Source organism: Plodia interpunctella, chromosome 20 (genome assembly GCF_027563975.2).
Source record: "Plodia interpunctella isolate USDA-ARS_2022_Savannah chromosome 20, ilPloInte3.2, whole genome shotgun sequence".
Lineage (NCBI taxonomy): Eukaryota > Metazoa > Arthropoda > Insecta > Lepidoptera > Pyralidae > Plodia > Plodia interpunctella.
In genome coordinates, this window is record NC_071313.1 from 1,624,225 (window position 1) to 1,645,903 (window position 21,679).

The 21,679-nt window shown below is 37.4% G+C and overlaps 3 protein-coding genes across 3 annotated transcripts; all 3 read left to right on the forward strand.

Moving 5' to 3' along the window:
* Positions 1-177: 177 nt before the first annotated feature.
* On the forward strand, positions 178-1,915 carry AP-1mu (Adaptor Protein complex 1, mu subunit). The gene is made up of 2 exons (XM_053760577.1): positions 178-313; positions 490-1,915. Exon 2 carries the CDS (start codon positions 497-499, stop codon positions 1,763-1,765), a length of 1,269 nt encoding a protein of 422 aa, XP_053616552.1. The 5' UTR covers positions 178-313; positions 490-496; the 3' UTR covers positions 1,766-1,915.
* A 350-nt stretch (positions 1,916-2,265) lies between these two features.
* On the forward strand, positions 2,266-17,207 carry PolG1 (DNA polymerase gamma subunit 1). The gene is made up of 18 exons (XM_053760563.2): positions 2,266-2,599; positions 2,987-3,182; positions 3,985-4,139; positions 4,446-4,645; positions 5,549-5,697; positions 6,115-6,328; positions 6,679-7,208; positions 8,131-8,349; positions 8,928-9,033; positions 10,118-10,248; positions 11,092-11,264; positions 12,455-12,578; positions 13,619-13,799; positions 14,477-14,649; positions 15,155-15,290; positions 15,891-16,059; positions 16,321-16,437; positions 17,004-17,207. Exons 1-18 carry the CDS (start codon positions 2,331-2,333, stop codon positions 17,197-17,199), a joined length of 3,438 nt encoding a protein of 1,145 aa, XP_053616538.1. The 5' UTR covers positions 2,266-2,330; the 3' UTR covers positions 17,200-17,207.
* Positions 17,208-17,879: 672 nt separating this feature from the next.
* On the forward strand, positions 17,880-20,028 carry LOC128678650 (uncharacterized protein). Its single transcript, XM_053760327.2, has 3 exons — positions 17,880-18,244; positions 19,273-19,392; positions 19,835-20,028. The coding sequence occupies exons 1-3, from the start codon at positions 17,995-17,997 to the stop codon at positions 19,948-19,950; spliced, it is 486 nt and encodes a 161-aa protein (XP_053616302.1). The 5' UTR covers positions 17,880-17,994; the 3' UTR covers positions 19,951-20,028.
* The last annotated feature ends 1,651 nt before the right edge of the window (positions 20,029-21,679 follow it).

Sequence of the window (21,679 nt, forward strand, 5' to 3'; positions counted from 1 at the left end):
ACATAGGTACACATACATAGGTACATAAAACTACATAGGTACATACACTAATACCGAAAAACGACCCCCCCACCCAACAAACATTTACACAGGGAATAAAAAACTTTCCGTGCATTTATTATCTAAGGTACTCTGGCCTGACTGACAGATTTCTGTGCCAAAAGAAATCAACAACTTGTCAGATCTAAAGTCATTATTATTAAGTACTTGTCAATTGCGTCACCGATCACTGCTGGCCACCACCGCCACCGTCACCCCATATATTTTTGGAAAGAAATGTAGATTTATATCCCCAAAAGAATTAAATATTCATGTGAGCAAAATAATTTTAATAACTAGACTAAGCTTAGATTGTTTTAGAACTTATTAGAATAGGTTTTTTGTGTTTAGTCGGTTAGTCCAGTTTAAGTGTTATCAGGCTACTTTCAACCATCGTATAAAAGATTTCTTTGATTAAATAATGATGTACTGAGTATTTTCTTATTACAGATCTAAAATGTCGTGCTCTGCAATATATATTCTGGACGTAAAGGGGAAGGTCCTCATATCGAGGAATTACCGAGGCGATGTTGATATGGGTGTGATTGATAAGTTCATGCCCTTCCTGATGGAGAAAGAAGAAGAAGGGATGCTGACTCCCCTCCTACAGACCAGCGAGTGCACTTTTGCTTATATAAAAACCAATAATTTGTACATTGTGTCTACAACAAAGAAAAATGCTAACATTGCTTTGGTATTTGTATTCCTGTACAAGATTGTGGAAGTCATGACTGAATACTTCAAAGAGTTAGAAGAGGAGAGTATTCGCGATAACTTCGTTGTTATATATGAGTTAATGGATGAGCTGATTGATTTTGGATATCCACAGACTACGGACAGCAAAATTCTTCAAGAGTACATAACACAAGAAGGCCATAAACTTGAAATGCAGCCTCGTATTCCAATGGCTGTCACAAATGCCGTATCTTGGAGGTCTGAAGGGATAAAATATAGGAAGAATGAAGTGTTTTTGGATGTCATTGAGTCTGTTAATCTACTTGCAAATGCAAATGGCAATGTGCTGCGGAGTGAGATTGTTGGTGCTATAAAAATGAGAGTTTATCTATCGGGCATGCCAGAGCTACGTCTTGGCTTAAATGATAAGGTTCTTTTTGAGAGCACAGGCAGAGGGAAATCTAAATCTGTTGAACTTGAAGATGTTAAGTTCCACCAATGTGTGAGGCTGTCCCGCTTTGAGAATGACAGAACAATTTCATTCATCCCACCAGATGGTGAGTTTGAGCTAATGTCATACAGACTCAACACACATGTCAAGCCTCTAATCTGGATTGAGTCTGTAATAGAGCGCCATGCTCATTCCCGTGTCGAGTATATGATCAAAGCTAAGTCCCAGTTCAAGAGACGGTCTACAGCAAACAATGTGGAAATTATTATTCCTGTGCCTGCTGATGCTGATTCTCCTAAATTCAAGACAACAATAGGAAGTGTTAAATACACCCCTGAACAGAATGCTATTACTTGGTCTATTAAATCATTCCCTGGAGGCAAAGAATATCTGATGAGGGCTCACTTTGGTCTCCCATCTGTAGAATGCGAAGATGTTGATGGAAAGCCACCAATCCAAGTTAAATTTGAAATTCCTTACTTCACTACTTCTGGCATTCAAGTCAGATATCTGAAAATCATTGAAAAGAGTGGCTACCAAGCTTTGCCATGGGTCCGTTATATCACACAGAATGGAGACTACCAGCTTAGAACTAATTAAGAATTATTATTTTATACATTCCTTTAATTTATAAGAATGCACACGTTCATTTTATTGTTTGCAAGTTAACACTTGTATCAGTATATTTTAAAATAAAATAGTATTATGTAACAATTAATATTTGACTGTAATAAATGGTTATTCACAAGAGCAATGTTTTTATTTAGATACATAGTCTTATAATGATAATATTCATAATAATGTTGACTTTCATGATAATATATCTTTTCTTCCAATAATGTATTATACATTTATTGCTAGAAAGAACAAAGAAAATACAAACTTATGTTAAAGAAAATAAAAAGTGAGGAGAAGCACAAATATATAAAAGTTTTATTATATAAAAATATATCTGTGGTGAGAAGAATGTGTTTTTGACATATAATGTTCTAATATCTGTGTTTTTGACACAGCTGTAATGTTCTTAACATTGAGTTTTTATAACTGTGGTTTTTGAACGTATCATTGAATCAGATTTCTGAACCATATATTTTTGTGTCAATGTCAAATTGTGTGTTAAGAAATATTGTTGTTTTTTTGAGTGAAAATTGCGTTAAGTAGGATCATGAAATTCAGGAATCAAACTCTTTTTATGCAGAATTGTGTTCAGTGTCGAAGATGCTATTGCAATATGTTACCTTCAAGTGAAGTTAAGATTATACGGCGCAAGAAAACAGAACCTAACCTCAAAGTTGATAAAGTTGAACCGAAATTTGAAAATGTTTCTAAAGAATTTCGAGTAAATGATTTTAATATTCAGATGATATCAAAAAATATATATGAACAGCTTTTTAAGACTCCAAGTGATCCTTTACATCCAGATGTAATTAAAAGGTGGGACATATTACCACATAATTACCTAAAATAGTTCAACAACTGAGAGCATATCAAATGTGCATGCTGAGTTCGTTCCAAGAAGGCTGACACAGCTTGTGTGATAAATTTGTGTTCAGCCAATTATATGAAATAAATAAATAAAACTCATTCATAGATATTGGTTTACATTATGGGCAGAAACTTAATTAACATTCATTGTGCTATTGCTAAATAGTTACTTCATTTGTCAGTACTTTTAGTATGTAACAAACTGTAAAAAAGAATTAAATTGTCAGTTACCATACCAATTACCTGCCAGTGGGTTATACAATAAAATAAATTAATAAAAATAATTTTTATTAAACATTAATTCTTGATGGTTTTACAATGCGATAAATGTTTCAGTTGCCAGGAAAATTTGTTAAAGCATGGCATAAATTACAAACAGCAGACATATCTGCCCGACGTGGAGTTGAAGCTGCCGAAATTGGAGGGAAAAGATGTTGTCGAGCACTTCTATAACATTGGGGAAGAATACAGTGCCCCTTACAGGAATTTGTTGAAGCAGATAGCTGGATGTGAGCTTCCTCCTATGCCAAAGGTTTGTTTTTAATATTTCACTAGTATATCATTTGCACATGTCCCTTTCTTCGGCCTCCTCCATCCAATATCTGTGGAAACATGTGGAAAGAGAGAGAGGAGGCTTTTGCCCAGCAGTGGGACATGTTATAGCTACTGAAAAAAAAAGTATATCATAGCTATATATGTATAATATAACTATCTGATCACTGCAGGCCTATCAACTTTTAACAATTCAAATGAAACTAATTTCAATACAGGAACCTAAAATGAATCACATTCACACTAAAAATTAAGTTGATGGTACAAATTTGCTGTGCAGATCAGTTTAAGGTAAGTGGCCTTTGCCACATTGCCTTGTAATTACCTCCTCACCATTCAACCTACCTACCTACCTACCTCTCTCACCATTCAAAGTAGAACAAACAATGGAAGCATGATAAAAAGCTGCTGTTTGATGGCGCAATGGATAAGAGTGAGATACATACCCATGCAGACAATCTTTATATCAAGGTCTCTGGTGAATTAATATTTCTCATATTTTTTTTGTGTTTGAGCAACATATGCAATCAGTCTTTCGTGACTGTAAGCAAATGGATTGTGAGCATCCAAACGTGCGAGCAGCCCTTTCTCATTTAATTTAAATACTTTTAAGATCTTAGTTAAAGATATCCCGGCGTTTTTTAAGCCGGCGCAAGGTTTCCGGGATAGAGAGTTGCATCGCCAGCTGGTTCGGGTGCTTCTGTAGTCTTTTGATATACCTGGCACCATGAGTCTCTACTTCAATTTCTACTTCTCATAAAATTTGAAAATATTCATTACAGAAATGGTTGAAACAGTCAGGCTGGACAAAATACTCTGGAGACACAGCGGAACCGGTTCCATGTCCGTCAGATGATGCGCTGGTGTTGGACGTGGAGGTGCTCATGTCTGCCGGTAGCATGCCCACATTGGCCTGTGCTGTTTCTCCTACGGCTTGGTGAGATATATATATTTTTATTTTATTTTTGTAAATTTTTGACAAGGCTTCAGTGCACTTTGTGTGACTATGTCAGCCTCGTGGGGGATCTCTAATATAAAATTATCTAGCTTTAGAGATTTATTAATACTATTTATTTATTAAATCAAGTCATTACAGTATTAAGTCAGTCAAGTCATTGTCAAGTATATTTTGAAAAGAGTTTATTCATGGTGCTGAAACTGTGTCTTCAGATAATCTATTCTAATTAAGGACCTCACTAACACTTTGAGTATTACAATCATCACTTTCGTGTACTGTTACAAGGTACGGCTGGCTGAGCAAGTCAGTCGTAGGCGATGAGGCTCACAAACACCACGAGACCATGAACTATGACGAGCTGATCCCCTTGGAGACGGACGGAGACCAGCCGGTGGGGGAGCTGGCGCGGCCGAGGGTGGTGGTGGGGCACAACGTCTCATACGACAGGATTAGGGTGAAAGAACAATACTGGTTACAGAAAACAGGTTTGTGATGGTATAAAATGTTAAATAACTGGCGTGAAACTTACCTTCTTATTCAGAAAAATGTTAAAGCATACTTTAAGCTAAAGTATGTATTTTCACTATCGCACTTTACAATATTTGACATAGACAGAACGAGACAAAACATACTTTAACTTATACGTATGTTTTAGAGGGTGACTCCAGCAAATAAAAGGTACAGAGGTATTAAAACTTTCTATAAGCGCATACAGCGCATACAGACACACAGATAGATCCAAATCCAAGAATCCAAACAGATAGATTAACAAAAATTAATGTAAAATCAAGTAGAGTCCTTTCACTCTGGCAGTTTTCAATTACTTTAATAAGAAAAAACAAATAATACAAATATTCAGAGCCATTCCATTCCATTTTTTGACAGAATGTATCAGTATCTGACATATAAACTAACTGCTATATAAATTTGCCTGATGTGATTGGCCACTAGCGCTATCCAACAATAAAAAATAAACCAAAATTTTATAGACTTATTTAATAAAAAAGTTTGGATTACATAAAATAATTATAACAATTACAATGTCAGACCGAACTTTTAACTTCTTGTACTTGATTTCTTAAAAAATTCTCACTAGTTCCATCGGAAAATAGTTCCATGGAACTAGTGAGAATTTTTTAACACACCAAGTCAGAACAAGGGGACGTTGCGAAGGACAAATTCCAAGCAGCGACCGAGGTGGCGTGATCTTTTAAGGTAATTGGAAGTGGACTTGCTGTGTCAGCGATACTCATGGATTAGGGATGCGTGACAAGCTGTTCGGTATAGTACATAACAGTCTACTTCCTTTATCAACGAGATTAAACAATTTATACGTCCTTTGCACCCTTTGTACCCAGCCAAATAGCCAATTGACGGTTTCCTTCCAGGTGTCCGCTTCATGGACACAATGTCGATGCACATATGTGTGAGTGGCGTCACGAGCTACCAGCGGACGGTCCTGAAAACTAAGAATAAGGAGCCACATCCCAGTGATGACGATTGGATGGAGATCAGCTCCCTGAATAGTCTTAGTGAGGTAAGTCTTTAATCACTACTTTTGAACGAATGTTGTGTACGATCCACGAGGCTGAGGCAGACAAGTGAGGTAAGCGGTTCCGCGATAGTTCCACTCCTTTTCGAATGAGCCTCGAATTGTAATGTTTAACAACTGCATACTTTAGCAGTTGTTAAACATTACAATTTATCGATGCCGAAGTTTTGAATTTGGAAACGATGACAGATAGAAAGGAAAATCACTTCTTCCATTGATTTGTCCTCATAATGCCAGCTCCGCACTGTCGTCGAACAGTTTGCCAAACATTGACGGATTCGGTGTACATTGCTGGTTTTTCATTGCGGTAATTAAAAGCACTCATACTAAATACGCAATGTTCAAAATATTTTTTTGTCATATGAACACTTTAATAATTTAAAATTCAATTTATTCTAACAGGTACACAATCTATATTGCGGCTCGCCCATAGACAAATCGACTCGCGACATATTCGTGGACGGCGATCTGAATGACGTGCGAGACAACTTGCAGGAGTTGATGCGGTACTGCGCAAGCGACGCGGCCGCCACCTGGCGGGTCCTGCGCGAGTTACTGCCGCTGTTCTTGGAGAGATTTCCGCATCCGGTTACGCTCTATGGTATGCTGGAATTAGGTGAGAAAAAATAAAACTGAAATACATAAAGCATAATCTCTCATCTTAGTGTTCTCGGTTACATTTGGGCTGCAAAATCCATAGTTAAATAATCCTATCAATTTTTGAAGATTTCGCTATGATTTCACGACTGCCCGCCCGGATATTTGGAAATGATAGAGTTGCTTATCAGCTGTCAAGGCTCCTTCTCCTTCTCCTCCTTGTCAAGGTCCTTTCAATGAGAACGAAAAAATTGTAAATTGCATAATTAATATTAAAGTGACATTTAATTATTGTATTTGATTATTTTAATACCTTTATGTATGTATTTTTTTTACACGGTCTAGTAGCCAATTTTATATACGTTTCAGGTTCGGCCTACCTTCCCGTAAACTCAAACTGGCTGCAATACATAGACTCAGCGGAAACAGTTTTCGAAGATTTAAAATTAGAATCACGACAGCTGCTTTCTCAAAAAGCTGACGAAGCGTGCCGCCTCATGGGGAACGAAGCGTACAAGAAAGATCTATGGATGTGGGACCAAGACTGGTCGACGCAAAAACTCAAATTAAAAAAGAATACAAAAAAGAAAAAAGATTCTGTACAGCCAGTAGAAACTGCCAGTGATATTGTAAAAGCCAAAGAAATAAAAAATAATGTATCTAAGATTTTAAATGAAGAATTCGTTAGAAGTTTTGAATTTAGCGGTGACGTTCCCGAGGCAAAGGAATTTAAGGAGTTAAGCCAAAAGTTTGCGTATTTATACGATATGAAAGAATTGTTGCCAGTTAAAAGACCTTATTTGGCAGGGTACCCGGCCTGGTACAGGAAACTCTGTACAAAGCCAGGGAAAGATCCTGATTGGACGCCGGGAGCTCATAATATCACTACTAGTATGCAGGTGGGATTTGAAATAAGAAAATTGTCGAGTAAATTACGCCATAAAAGTAACATGTGTTTTTCATGTTGGTTTGTTGATTTCGGATTCTTCTCGTGCTACATTAGTGGGTGGTTCGCAGAGCGTTTCGACCGCTGCGGCTGCGCGGACATTACAATCCGTCAATTTTCTTGAAGAAGGAATCATTTCCAAAATCAATCATTCATAAAATTGACATTACTACAGTCTCTTCGTAGTCGTATTCCTCATGGCTGTGGGTCGTGGTCATTACGTGGAATGAAACACACACAACAACTTTCTTGGCATTAGTAATGCAGTGGTTTGCCATTGCCTTCTCCATTTCACACACAAGTTAATAAGAATAAACCAGTGTGCAAGTTTCCTCACGATGTTTTCCTTCACCGGAAGCAAGTGGTGGTCTATGAAAGCTACATGAGTCAGATTGGTATACAAACTAATGTGACACTAGTAGGATTCGAACCTGGGACCTTTCGATCCACAGGCGGGCGCCTCAACCATTACACCACCACCGCTTTACTACAGTACAGAGTAATTAATGTTAAGTCATATAGTAAAACTCATTCTTGTCTTTGTTAAAATTTGAAAAATTGTAATGACAGCACGACTGCAGCGGTCGAAACGCTCTGCACCTACTCTACCCTACACACCCACCCTAGTTAGAGTTTTTTTTACCAATTTAATACCTAGTAGTATTAATAGTAATTGTTGTTTTCATATGTGTGTTATATTCCTTATGTTTAGAGATTTTCCCACGTATATATAAAAAAATTAAGTATACCTTAATCCAAAATATGCTTCGTCTCCTTCTATCAATATTAAATATTTTAAAGAAAACCTCATGAAAATCCATTTTTAAGTTTATCGCAAACTTAATGCAGACGTGTCAAATGACTTCGTTTTATAGGTGACACCCAAACTCCTGCGGCTGTCGTGGGAAGGCTACCCCCTCCACCACATCAAGGGAGAAGGCTGGGGCTTCCTCGTGCCGTTCAGCCGGCGGCCCGATGAGGAATGTGAGGAACCTTCCTTGCCGCTCGAGGAACTTTTGGCAGCTTGTCCTATGGCCTTCGTGAAGGAAGCGAGGGGCAGTGATGATGTGTATGGCCTGACTAAAACTGTTGAGGTACAAGTTTTGATTAAATGTTCTTGATCTTTAAAGAATAGGGATGGGCGAAGTGCTTTATTCAATCAAAGGGACCGCAAATTATGACGTCAATCGGGCGGCAAATTAAAATTCCGCCCTGGGCGACAATGATCCACGCTACGCCATTGTGGGGAAAAGGGCAAGGAGAATAATTATTTGTTACTACCTTTTGTCCGCGGCGTCGCCCGCGTTCGGTTCCGTTCATACAAAATTTCACCCCCACCAAGAGTAACCTATGTTTGATTAGGGGTCTTTATCTACATGCATTCCAAATTTCATCACAATCGGTCCAGCGGTTCAGCCGTGAAAGCGGAACGGACAGACAGACAAATAGACAGACAAATAGACAGACAAATAGACAGACAAATAGACAGACAAATAGACAGACAAATAGACAGACAAATAGACAGACAAATAGACAGACAAATAGACAGACAAATAGACAGACAAATAGACAGACAAATAGACAGACAAATAGACAGACAAATAGACAGACAAATAGACAGACAAATAGACAGACCTTCGCATTTATAATGTTAGTACGGATTATTAATTAGGAGGATTTCGGTCGTCGCGCGTACTACGCCCGCAAGAGAGTGGACGAGCAGGCGGCCGCCAACCAATACCACGGGCTCGGGGTGTGGTGCGGGAAAGAGATACAAGGTATGCGAGTCGCTTAACTTAACTCTTCAACTATTAATATTAATTCAATATTTTATTTTACATCTCTCATATACGGTAAGTAGGTCCTTATTACCCCCAAATGGGGCTTGTAGGTGACCAATGAGCGCTTTAGGGTAATAATGTAGCTAGAAAAGCCCTAGGGCGGTATGTAATTAAAAAAAAACCACTTCACTCTTTCAAAAATTTCGCGTACATCTAACCATCACACTGGCAATAGACATCACGCATTCAGCCCAATGGCCAAAGAAGTCGCTTCGATATTCAGCCTTGTCTTCGTATGAATATAATAGGTATCGAACGGCGAAGCTCAATTTCGTTCTTGAAAAAAAAAAAACAAATTAAAAGTTTGGTTGGTTCTTTTTAATGAAAAAAAATTGGCAGGAATTACTTGAAATATTATATGGATTTTTTTTATAATTACGTGCCAATTAGCACGAAAAAACAATTCTTGTAGTGCCGGTTTTTTTTTCTACTTAGGTCCCTCACAATCGAGATGTAAATCAGAGTAGTTAGCTCGGGTGTAAACATCAATTGCACCCTCGAACTATAGGACTGCAAATGATGCCTTACAGCCCTTGGCTACTAATCTACTATTACAAGTCGTTGCTTCTTATCAATTTTAAAAACTTGCTTTCTCATCTATTTACCCGGTTCCATAGCTGTGACGCCACAAAAATAAACCTTAAAATCTTAATCGAAATTTAATTGAATCGAAGTGAATTGAAAAACCTAGTCGAATTTTAATTTAATAACACTGTTCAAATGAGTTTTTTTCGTTATTTATTGTCAGCAGTAGTCGTTCCTGTGAAAGTTTGTGATGATGTATGTGTGTATATTTGTTACTCTTTCACTCAAAACGTACTGGACGGGTACTTTTAATCCAGGGAACTAAACCCCGGGGCGCAGCTAGTCATGTCAGATCGCCTTTCGGCGACTTGAATAAAATCTGACATCAGTGTTAGCAATAACACACTCGATATGATGATGATAACCCGAGCGAAGCCGGGTCGCGCCACTAGTATATTATAAATGTAAATAAATAAATAAATGTGTTTCCGTCAAGGTTGCTGCCACTTCCTAAGACTGCCCCACAAGGATGGGCCCAAATACAAAGTGGGGAACCCCCTCGCGCGCGACTTCCTCGACATGTTCAGTCAGAACGTGCTCACGGCGCAAGGCAACGACGCAGAGAAGGTGAGCTCTCTCTTTGTCTCTATCTGTCTCTCTCTCTCAATTACAATTAAATTTATTTATTCAATAAAAATTCGGAAAAATAATAATTAAATTATATTAACAATAAATAATATCAACATACATTACAAGGACATTAGATAGCATGCTCACAAGGTGAAATTGTCAAAGAAAAAAACTTGTTTTGAAACTTTTCACTCTCATCCTCGCGTGTAACGTCACAGATAACTCTTTATTTCCTACTTATTTAAGAGTAGAGCCTCCTTCTCTTAAATGAGAAGGAGAATCAAGTAGATAGCATCCTATCTAACCTAACTAATATTGTATTTGTAAAATATTTGTCCGATTTGTGTATGCAATAAAGCTTATTCTATACTGTCAAACAAGTTGTCGATATATATATTTAATACTAATATTATAAAGAGAATATATTTGTATTTTAGTGTTTTATGTTTGTAATTTATAAACTCAAACTACTAGGCCGATTTTGATGAAATTTGGTACAGAGAAAACCATCAGGAGTAACATAGGCTTTTTTAACCCCCTACGCAAATATAGGGGTGTTATAAGTTTAACGTGTCTGTCTGTGTATCTGTCTGTGGTATCGTAGCTCCTAAACGGATGAACCGATTTTCGTATAGTTTTTTTTTTTGAGTCATAGATAATTTTATCCAGAGTGTTCTTAACCATATTTTATGAAAAGTAGTTGTAGCGGAATGAATATTGAAAGTCGGGGGTTTTTTAATTTGTCTAACAAATAATTTATTACGGATTTACCCGAGTGAAGCCCTTGCGGGCCGCTAATATTTAATAATGTTGACCATAGACAAATTTGTATATCTCTAGGTCCTAACATTCGGTCGCATGATGTCGTACTGGCGTAACAACAGGGAGCGCATTATGGGCCAGCGGGTTGTGTGGTTGCCGCCTCATCTGCTGCCGGAACATCTGCAAGATGGCGGCAAGAAGTACGGCGCGATAGTGCCTCAGGTTGTCGCTTGCGGAACGCTCACTAGGCGGTGAGATTTTTTTTTACACATGCCCAACTGATGGTAAGTGGTCACCTCGGCCTATAGGCGTTTGCAACGCCAGGAGTGTCACACGCGTGTTGCCTACTTAGTGGCCTAGGATCTTGACACATTTTGTATGAATCTTTTCACGTTCATTTTGAATAATTCCATGTTAATAATAAATAAATATATTAGGACAAATCACACAGATTGAGCTAGCCCCAACATAAGCTCGAGACTTGTGTTATGGGATACTAATACAATGATAATATATTTTATAACAAATACATAGATAAACATCCAAGACTCGGGCCAATCAGAAAAAGATCATTTTCCATCATGACCCGACCGGAGATCGAACGCGGGACCATTTTAGCACTGCAGTCGTCAAATTAAACTCTCTCTTTCTCTCTCGTCTTCGCATGTTCTTGGTTAACAGCGTAAAAAAGCCTTTGAAGCAAGCAGCCAACAATGAAAAACAATTTTAAAAATCTAAAAAAATAAGAATTAAAGTTTGTTTAGGTATCATCTCTTTTTGTAAAACGTAGTTTTGTAAACTCATTATAACTTAAGAATTCCAGTTGATGTTATTTGATATGTTTTAAATAACAATAAAGTTTCAATTTTGAAGATTCATCTGTGTTTTTACAATCGGCTGCTTGCGTGACGGCACTCGTCACTTGTATACAAATAAAATTAATTATCTAGTGCTGCAGGAGATTTCCTGTGGTATTTTTTTAATAATAGCTATTTATTAAAGGAAATTTGTAACAAATGTGATGGCGGCGCTAGTGTGCGGTTTGCTTATGAGAGAGTGATTATTACTTACTCCTCTAGCTCAGTGACATCAAAGTGGATCTTGACCTCCACATGAGAGCGTCTCTAGTCTGCGCTATGATTCGCACTAGCTCCCGACTGGGTAAAAAATAAAATGTCACTTTCATGGATCAGTTTTATTAATTACGAGATTTACCTTTTTTCGGTCTTATTAAAGTATATTAAAAATGTTTTATGACTCCAAAATCCGTGACGTCAAATCTCCACCGGTGTCTGAGGCACCCGACTGAGCGAGATAGAGCGATTTATTTTATTATCTTATGTTTTAATCATTGCACGGTGTGGTACTGTTTGTAGACCCAAATAAATGAAAAAAAAAAATCTTTTCGGAATCCTAACAAAGTATGTCTGATACTGAACAGAGCCAGTGAGCCAACATGGATGACGGCCAGTAACGCTGAGAGGTCGCGGGTGGGGTCAGAGTTGCGGGCCATGGTGCAGGCCCCGCCGGCGCACAGCTTCGTGGGGGCCGACGTTGATTCTCAGGTGGAGATATATGCTTAGAATTGTGTATTTTCATTAATTAGTTCATTCATTAATTAGTTCGTTCGTTCATTCATTCGTTCGTTCAATCGTTGGTTCTTTCATTCGTTGATTCATTCGTTTATTCATTCGTTTAATCATACGTTCATTCGTTCATTCATTCAATCAATCAGTCGTTCATTCAATCATTAATTATTTCATTCATTCAAGCCTGTTTGTATGACATGTATAACAAATCCATTTAAAAAGATATATATACTTCTTCCCAAACTTCATATCAAATAATCAAAGACTAAGAAAGCTATATAGACGACGGACGAGTGTAACAAAATGAGATGGAAGATTTCATACAACTTTCCGGCCCAATCCAGCTAATCTCATACAAAGTGGCAGATTAGTTGAAAATAATAATGAGATCACTCTCTAATGAAAAAAAATCTGGAATCGAGCGGCAATTGAACACCTGTCGTGTTCAATTCCAAATGGTTTTTCATCTCATTTTTTTCAAAATACATCATAAATTTTTAATTATCCAAAAAAATTAAAGGCTTAATATTAAAGACCCATTAATACATGTGAGTAATCAAAATTTAATATTATCGTTTATCACCAAAGTTATTGAGGTTTGCGTTTATCCCAAAACATCAATGAATTTATGGACGTAGTTTGAAACTTTTGGATTTTGTCCTAATATTTATTTATTTATAACTCCAATTGTTCCAAATCATAGTTTATCGTGTTTTCTCACTCTCGCGTGCAATGACCCTGGCATAGGCAAAAGTAAATAAAAAAGAATTGTCAGAATCTATCAATGAAAATTGTCTTTGTGTGAACCTCTGCACTGAACCTACTTTTACTATGAAGCATAGTAGTCAGGTGGCACACTCTAAGTATTGTAACCAATTATTATAGATTTAATTGGATAAATTTTGGTAAAATTTTGATTTCGATTTTTTATATTTTGACTATCAGTAATAGGTTACCCATTTAACTTTTTGGCATAATAAAAAATTATGATGCTTTGTCGTCTGTCCTCGACGCAGGAGCTGTGGATAGCGGCGCTGCTGGGCGACAGCAGCGCGGGCGGATGCGGCGGCTCAGCGTTCGGCTGGGCCGTGCTGGCGGGGGACAAGCGGCGCCGCTCCGACCTGCACTCGCTGGTGGCGGCCGCCGCCGGAGTCTCGCGCGACCACGCCAAGGTCATCAACTACGCGAGGATATATGGTGATAGTCTGTTTTTATAGCTTTAGATATTGTATGGGAGCTGTGGTCATTAACTACGTCCGAATGCTGGTTATAGTCTGTCTTTATACCTTTTTGAAGCTGTGGTAGTGGGCATCGAAAGTTCTCAGGTTCGTATCTTATTCGTGCTATGTGAGTTTTGTATACCGATCTGACTCATATTTAGTAGTTTTCATAGACCACCAATTGCTTCCGGTGAAGGAAAACATCGTGAGGAAACCTGCACACTAGCGGACAGTTTAGTTCACTAGTGTGTATGCGACTACCTGCCACTAAGTGGCGGTAAGTAGTCGTGAAAGTCATGTCATGATGCCATTAGGCGACTTCAATAAAACCTGACACCAATGTTAAATAACACACTCGATATTTTCCCAATAAAAGAAAATTGATCGATCGAAGTGTGGTCAACTTGAATTTTTCGATTTTGTTTTATTTTTTTTTTTTTGTGAATGCACAAATTGTACCTATTTAAGCTTGAAAAATAAATTAAGAATATATTTAAATATGGTAACAGTTAATTATATTGTGAATTATTATTTTCATATATTTATGGATAACATTTAAATTTCAAGTTTGGAACTGAATGTTTTGTTTTATATAAGTACAATGCATAGTTTCATAAAAGAAAGAGCATTTTCTGAGCAACATTTATGATCAAGGCGCGGGCCAGAACTTCGCCGAGCGACTGCTAAAACAGTTCAACCCGACGATGTCCATCTCCGAAGCCAAGAGCAAGGCGGCCAAGATGTACACTAGTACCAAAGGACGAAGGGTTTACACCTTGAAGAAGAAGTACACGGAAGGATTCTTGGACGAGGATGGTGAACAACAGGTAATATTTCACATAATACCCTGATTTAAATAATATTTCTATACTAAATATAGCATATCGGAACAACCACAGCTGAGAACAATCACCGATAGAAAATTCATTTGGCATATTCAATGGTTTACCATTATTGTTTTTTGTGTAGCTTTTGCCTGCGGCTCCGCCCGCGTGAATTTCCCACGGAAACAGTTTTTTTTTTTGGGATTAATTATACACACCTTATGTCTGTCTGAACCACATGTATGCGAAATTTTAGGAAAATTGGTTGAGTAGATAGAGTGTGAAGATTTTACAAACAAATAAACATACAAGCTTACTTTCGCATTTAATATTAGTTAGGATAAAGATTTACATAGTCAAAAGAGTATACAAAACAAAAAAAAAACATGTTATGATTGTGATCGATCGAGTGCATAAAAAAATTTATATACAATATGAGCGAGAGACCAAACAAAATATTTGGGAATCGAGTTCACTCACTCTAAGGTGAATAAACATTATTATTTAGGCGGTAGAAATGACTGGCTACCAAGCGATGCGGCTCGCGAAACTGAGCGGGAAGAGAGTCGAGGACATGTTCGAGAGGCCGCGGTGGGTGGGCGGCACCGAGTCTGACATGTTCAACAAGCTGGAGGACATTGCTGGTGAGTCTTACTATTATTATAAAAAGAAGAAGATTTGTATTTTTGTTTGCAATGGATAAACTCAAAAACTACTGGCCCGATTTTGATGAAATTTGGCACATAGATGGACGAAACCTTCTGGAGTGACATAAGCAACTTCTCTAGTTACTTATATGACTTTTATTACTACTTACTGCCATCTATTGGCAAGTACGGGAGCGGCACTCCTCTGTACTGGGACAGAATATTCACACTTACGGTCTTGACAATAAGAACCTATAAATAAAAAAAAACCTGAATCTCCATTAAATAGAATTTTAAGTGCATAGAATGTTGACCCTTATGTCGTTATTAATAGGGTCGGAATCTCCATCCATCTCGATGATGATGCGCACGGTCCCTCCGAGGCACACACATAACATTGATTTTAATATTTTGACATTAAGAGTCACAGCCAGCAGTCGGTCAACAGCTGCGAACTCTGTATTGAGCACAAAATAATGACATCCCCTTGTCTAAAAGCTTAATATTGATATATTTTGCTTTATATTGATAATATTGAATAATTATCTTGTATTCATTAGATGCAAAGAAATTTGACCCTTATGTCGTCACGTATAGAGTCTGAATCTCCATCCACGGCGTTCCTGAGCGGTCGTCTGTCGCGGGCACTAGAGCACGCGCACGGCCGCTGGGGCGGGACTCGTCTGAACTGGGCCGTGCAGAGCGCGGCGGCTGACTTCCTTCATCTGATGCTGGCCAGTATGCGGCATTTGGCGCCCAATGCCAGGTGGGTCTCAACTATTCTAAATTCAAAATTATTTTTGAGAATTTAGAATTTGAATTTTTTACCTATAATAGGTAAAAATTGATTGTCTGATTGGCCCTGGTCTTGGATGTTTGTCTATATATGTATTTGTTATAAAATATGGTATCGTTGAGTTAGTATCCCATAACACAAGTCTCAGAACTTACTTTGGGTCTAGCTCAATCTGTGTGATTTGTCCTTATATATTTATTTTTTATTTATTTCATTAATTTGCTTTTCTAGATTTTGCCTCAGTTTCCACGACGAAGTGAGGTACCTGGTGCCAGAAGAACACAAGTACGAAACAGCGCTGGCGTTGCAGATAACCAATCTGCTGACCAGAGCATTCTGCTCACAAAGGTACGGATGGGCGAAGATATCGTTAATCTTCAATAATTCAGTAGTACCTACTTGCATTGTTATGTTCCGGTTTTGAGGATGAGAGAGCCAGTGTAATTACAGGGACAACAAAAGATCCTAGGACAAAATGTAGGCAACGCGCGTTGTTACAACCCTGGTGTTGCCGGCGTACATAGTTTGCGGTGATTTTGACAACCGACCGCATGCCTTTGGGAATGCTATTGTTGCCTTGGCAGATAGTCAGCACCCCCGAATAATAAGGCTATGTGTCCCTTAGTTACATCGTACGACCTACACGGGAGGATATTATTTCTAGGGCGGCAGTAAAAGTAGTTTTTAATTGTCATTTTGTAAACTTGACTAATACAGTTTGTCAAGAAATTAAATGAGGGCCTGTCACTTGTTGGCTGGCAACACTGGCTGTTATCAACTAATTTTCTATTTAGTATTGCAATAGCAAAAAATTAACTTCGACAACATTTCCTTCACTTTCTTGACAGAATGTACAGTGCAAGACGACTTCTAAAATTTTCCAATATTAACAAAAAAGTTTTGTTTTATTGTAGGGTTGGTATTAACGACTTGCCACTGTCCGTGGCGTTCTTCACGTCCGTGGAGGTGGACCGAGTGCTGCGGAAGGAGGCCGACATGGACTGCGTCACGCCCTCCAACCCGCACGGGCTGGAGAAGGGATACGGCATCCCCAACGGAGAGTCCTTAAATATATTCGATGTGTTGGAAAAGTGCAAAATAAAAACATAAATATTTTTTTGGTATTTTAATTGAGACTGGTGTTATGCAAAATGGCGGTTCACAGCGCCGCGCCATTGCTTTGCCGATTTATTTCTGATCGAACCATTACCGTTTGGTGTAACTAGGTATCGATAGTTGATTTAGAAAATCAGGATATGCCTTGATGGTTGAGTTTATTTCGTCAGTAATGTGATATCCTTGATAGTTGAGTAATAATATCGAAAGCAATCTATGAATCATCAAAGCGTAATATTATAGGTAGTTCGGCCTATAGTCCAGAAATTCTTATTAAATATACAATGATTGTTTTCTATCGATATGAACACTATAGACAATTTTTTTTAAATTTCATGGCTCCATTGTTCGCCAAAACGATGATTTTGCCAACGTCAAGGTTGAGAATGACACGGAATATATATATAATGATATATGTATATAATGATATATAATATAATAAACACGGTTCAGTGAGTAACCTAAAATATAAGAGTATATAAATATATTATACATGGTAGGAAAGTAAATAAAAATTATAAGTATATATTATTATTTATATTTGTATAAATTTTGCCAATATAATTATAAATGGGGAGAAAATTAATGTTAATAGAAATTGCATATTTTCAGCTCTTGGGACATCGATAAACCTAAGCTCAGGATAGCATATCTATTGGTAACTGACATGACAGTGACATTGACGTGCCTTTGTTGCTACTTGCCTTTGTTGTTTTGAAAAATTGCAAATTGCATTTCCGAGGCATTTCCTTAGAAAAATTTAGATAAAATTTGGAATAAGTGCAGAAAATGGTGAAGATCGCCCTCCAAATTAAAGCAAATTTGGAATGCATAGAAAAATTATACACCAACCACCCCAATTACCAGTGGTTTTTGAAGCTTAAATGCAGCAGTTGCGGCGAGGTTTCAGAAAAGTTTCACGATCTTACTGAGGCTGACAAGGTTCCGCAGAAACACAACAGGTCCGAGACTAATTTGCTGATCAAATGCAAGCTCTGCTCGAGGGAAAACAGCATGGACGTTATTGAAGGCAGCAATGGTAAACATAACCTTTTTTGTGTGAAATTGTACCGGCTTTTTAGCCCGGCAATTTTATGTCATGATCAGCGTTGTCAGTTTTTTTCATAGTATTAATAAAACACAATAGCTTAATGTTATTGGAAATTTAAATTACCTATTTTATACATTTACCCTTTGTATAACGTACCCCAACATCAGCATGTTGGGGATTTTGCTTCTGACTGCATATTCAAAAATGCAGGACGGAGCTATCCTGCGCGGTACAGCTCTGTACAGTACAATTATGTAGTCTAATATTGGGATGTCCCACTAAAATCGAGATGTCTGTAGAATATTTGTCTATCTAGTCTTATTAAGTTTAATCATAAAAGTTTCTAACCCATTTTTACATAACATAACTTTCATTTAATAATAGCTATCCTGCCAATCTATCTGTGTGGATTATGTATGGTTGCCTAGCTCAGGCAACATTTATTTTTATACTTTTTGTTATATATCTACTATTGTAACATTAGCTATGTTAAGATACTTGAATAAAGATTTCATTGTTAATATGTATATCCTTTTAAAAATTCACGGCACTAAGTCCGGTCCTTTGAACGGCTTGCGTGGGGATATGGATCCAACACGTAGAGGCCCTTTAGAGAGTTTTGATGTTGTGGTAGGTCTCCCGCCAAATCCCACCCGCGGATATACCAATAAAATAATATGCCCATGAGCTGGTCTCAGCGGGAGTGTGAACTATTGCAGAATAATGGATAGAAGTACTGGTCTTTGAATGTATGTCTTTGTAATGAAATTTGGATGGACTGAGAATGGGCTATTGCAAAGAGTTTGGTCACCTGCAATAATGATAACTGACTATTCAGTGACAAGAAAGTTCCCCTACATGGGATAGTCGGCTGTTGCACATGTTGTGTCTTTCTTTTTTAAATTTTAATTTATGTACTTCTTTTCATACAATAAAGTTATTACAAACAAACAGAAACTATTATATCACAAAGAAACTTGATTTGAGAAACTATAACAAAACTGAATGTCTTACAGGAGTGTACACCAATAACGATCTGAACAAATTCAAGACCCTTGTGATATTTGACTGCCGAGGAGTGGAGCCCGTTGACTTTGAGCCCAAATCTGGTTGGGTAGCGGAGGCTGAGGATGATGGTAAATATTACTTCATACACAATACACCTAAGTTCAGCCAACGAAGACTGGCTGCTTCTATGTCTAGTGTAATAAAATGATAAAGACTAAATCTAGTTCTAGCAGGCTAAACCAAAGTGTACCCGCATTTTGGGGAATTGCCGTAACATTATATGGCTATGAAGGATATAAAGCTACCTTTCATCTCGACAAAGTTTTATTCTAAACTTCTGAACTTAATAATTCTTTGTTGTTAACGAAAAGAACTTAACAACTACTTATACCAATGGTTATATTGAAGTTGTCCACACCCACGTCTCGCGGTGTGAATAGCTTTGAAGTAGCAGGATTAAAATATCTAGTAGAATTTATGTGATTAATTAACAAACATCCTCACGTAATTCAAGCTTATGCAGATACATTAGTAGCATGAGATTTACATAGCTGACTGAATATTTTTCAGGTAAAAAATTTGAGGATGTGGATCTGACAGAGAAAGAGTGGGTGGACTACGACGAGAAGAACCAGGTTTCTGTTGGAGTGTATGAACTTGAATGGCAGTTCATAAAAGTCAAGTAATTTAAGTGAATTTACAATATTTCTGTTAACTAAATTGATATTTTTATTTAAATAAATTTTACACTATGGGTATTTTAACCTATTTGTTTGTCTTTTAGATATTGCATATTGGTGGCATTGTTTTGCAATTTAATCAAAATCAGTCAATTATTTTTTATGAATAAAAGTATTTCATTTTTCTAAAAATTAGCATATTATAAATTGATATACATATCGTCTAAAGACAATTTGAGTTAAAATGTAAATTTTTTTATTGACTTTTTAAATTCGAATTGTCCAAAACTGTAAAACTAATTTTTAACGTCGTAGGGAAGCATACAAAATAGCGTGTTATATGAATGAGCCATGTGATACCACGTAATGATTTCGCGATGCCAACTCAACTGTAACTTTTCACTTTCGATGCTTAGTTTCCTTTTCCGCTTACATTAAACCCATCAGCTACTTGTTCCATGCCCTGATACATTTATATGTAATCCATACTTATAATCAGTTTCTCATCTGAGCGTTTTCTTCCTTAGCCATTGAGGGTCGGAGCCTAGGGTCCGCTAGAAAGTTTGTTACGATTTCACAGCTATACCGAAGGGCAGATTTTGATTAAATTCGGAACAGATACTATATAGTTAATGATCCGAGGTCAAACATAAGCTACCGCGGTCGGAGCTGTGAGCAACAGCGAGCTTACGAAATATAGTGACGAAAAAAATCGAATAAAATCTACGCGCGATGTGAAGTCGTTGCGACTAAGTTCAAAGTTGAATTGTAATTCTATAGTTTTGTTTGTTCCCAAGCCTTTTCCCGGAAACTACTTAGGGCTTATCTAAGCTAATGTTCAACGTATGATGGCGCCTTTTACTTGCTGTCATAAGTTTTATTTTTGTGTAATGTTCTAATATGTATTTTTGCCATTTTTTATTATCTTTCGAAAAAGCTGATTCTTGGTAATTTGAGTCTATCTTCTTCTTCATAGTCGTATTACTCACGGATGCATGAGGGTCGTGGTCATTACGTGGAATGAAACAACAGTTTTCTGGGCACTATTAATTTAGTGCTTTGCCATTGCCTTCTCCATTTTAGACACAAGTTAATAATCAACCAGTGTGCAGGTTTCCTCACCCCATCTAAGAGTCCCCGAAAGAAGTCCTACAAAATCTGACAACAGCAACGTGGCCGTATTATTGGTTGGATGGTTCCATATATTGCCGCGAGACTAATTCGCGGCGCGGCGCGCGGGCTTGACAAGCCGTAAAAAATACAATTGTAATTACAAAAAGGAAAATACTGAAATTCCAATTCCGCAAGCCACACCTCAATCGATCGATTGTGGATTTTAATCGCGCCGTTCGGCTATAATCTATTACTTCACTTTCGTACGGGGTGAGTGACACGATGGGACCGCAGCAATTTGCCGCCAGCCAACGCACTTGACGTTGAACTTAGAACCCGTAATTATTTCTGGAATCAGGAAGATGTTATCAAGTGGTTATATTTAATAGTTTAGAATTTCTGAGCACGGACAAAACGCATTGGTGGAAAAAAATCGAATTCAATTGTATGTTTATCGTATTATGATTGATATTGAAGTTTGATATTTTAAATAAATACTTATATCAATATTTTTCAAGGAGAACGTAAAAGCCGATTGGGGCAGTAAATATGCACATAAATTATTAATTATATGGGATGATTAGTGTTATTATGAGCTACTTTACTGAAGATTAGATTTTAT

Coding starts and splice junctions, on each gene's coding strand:
- LOC128678650 (XM_053760327.2), top strand. CDS start 17,995: ATGGTGAAGATCGCCCTCCAAATTAAAGCAAATTTGGAATGCATAGAA. Junction 18,245..19,272: donor CGTTATTGAAGGCAGCAATG/GTAAACATAACC, acceptor AATGTCTTACAG/GAGTGTACACCAATAACGAT. Junction 19,393..19,834: donor AGCGGAGGCTGAGGATGATG/GTAAATATTACT, acceptor AATATTTTTCAG/GTAAAAAATTTGAGGATGTG.
- AP-1mu (XM_053760577.1), top strand. CDS start 497: ATGTCGTGCTCTGCAATATATATTCTGGACGTAAAGGGGAAGGTCCTC.
- PolG1 (XM_053760563.2), top strand. CDS start 2,331: ATGAAATTCAGGAATCAAACTCTTTTTATGCAGAATTGTGTTCAGTGT. Junction 13,800..14,476: donor CAACTACGCGAGGATATATG/GTGATAGTCTGT, acceptor TTTATGATCAAG/GCGCGGGCCAGAACTTCGCC. Junction 14,650..15,154: donor ACGAGGATGGTGAACAACAG/GTAATATTTCAC, acceptor ATTATTATTTAG/GCGGTAGAAATGACTGGCTA.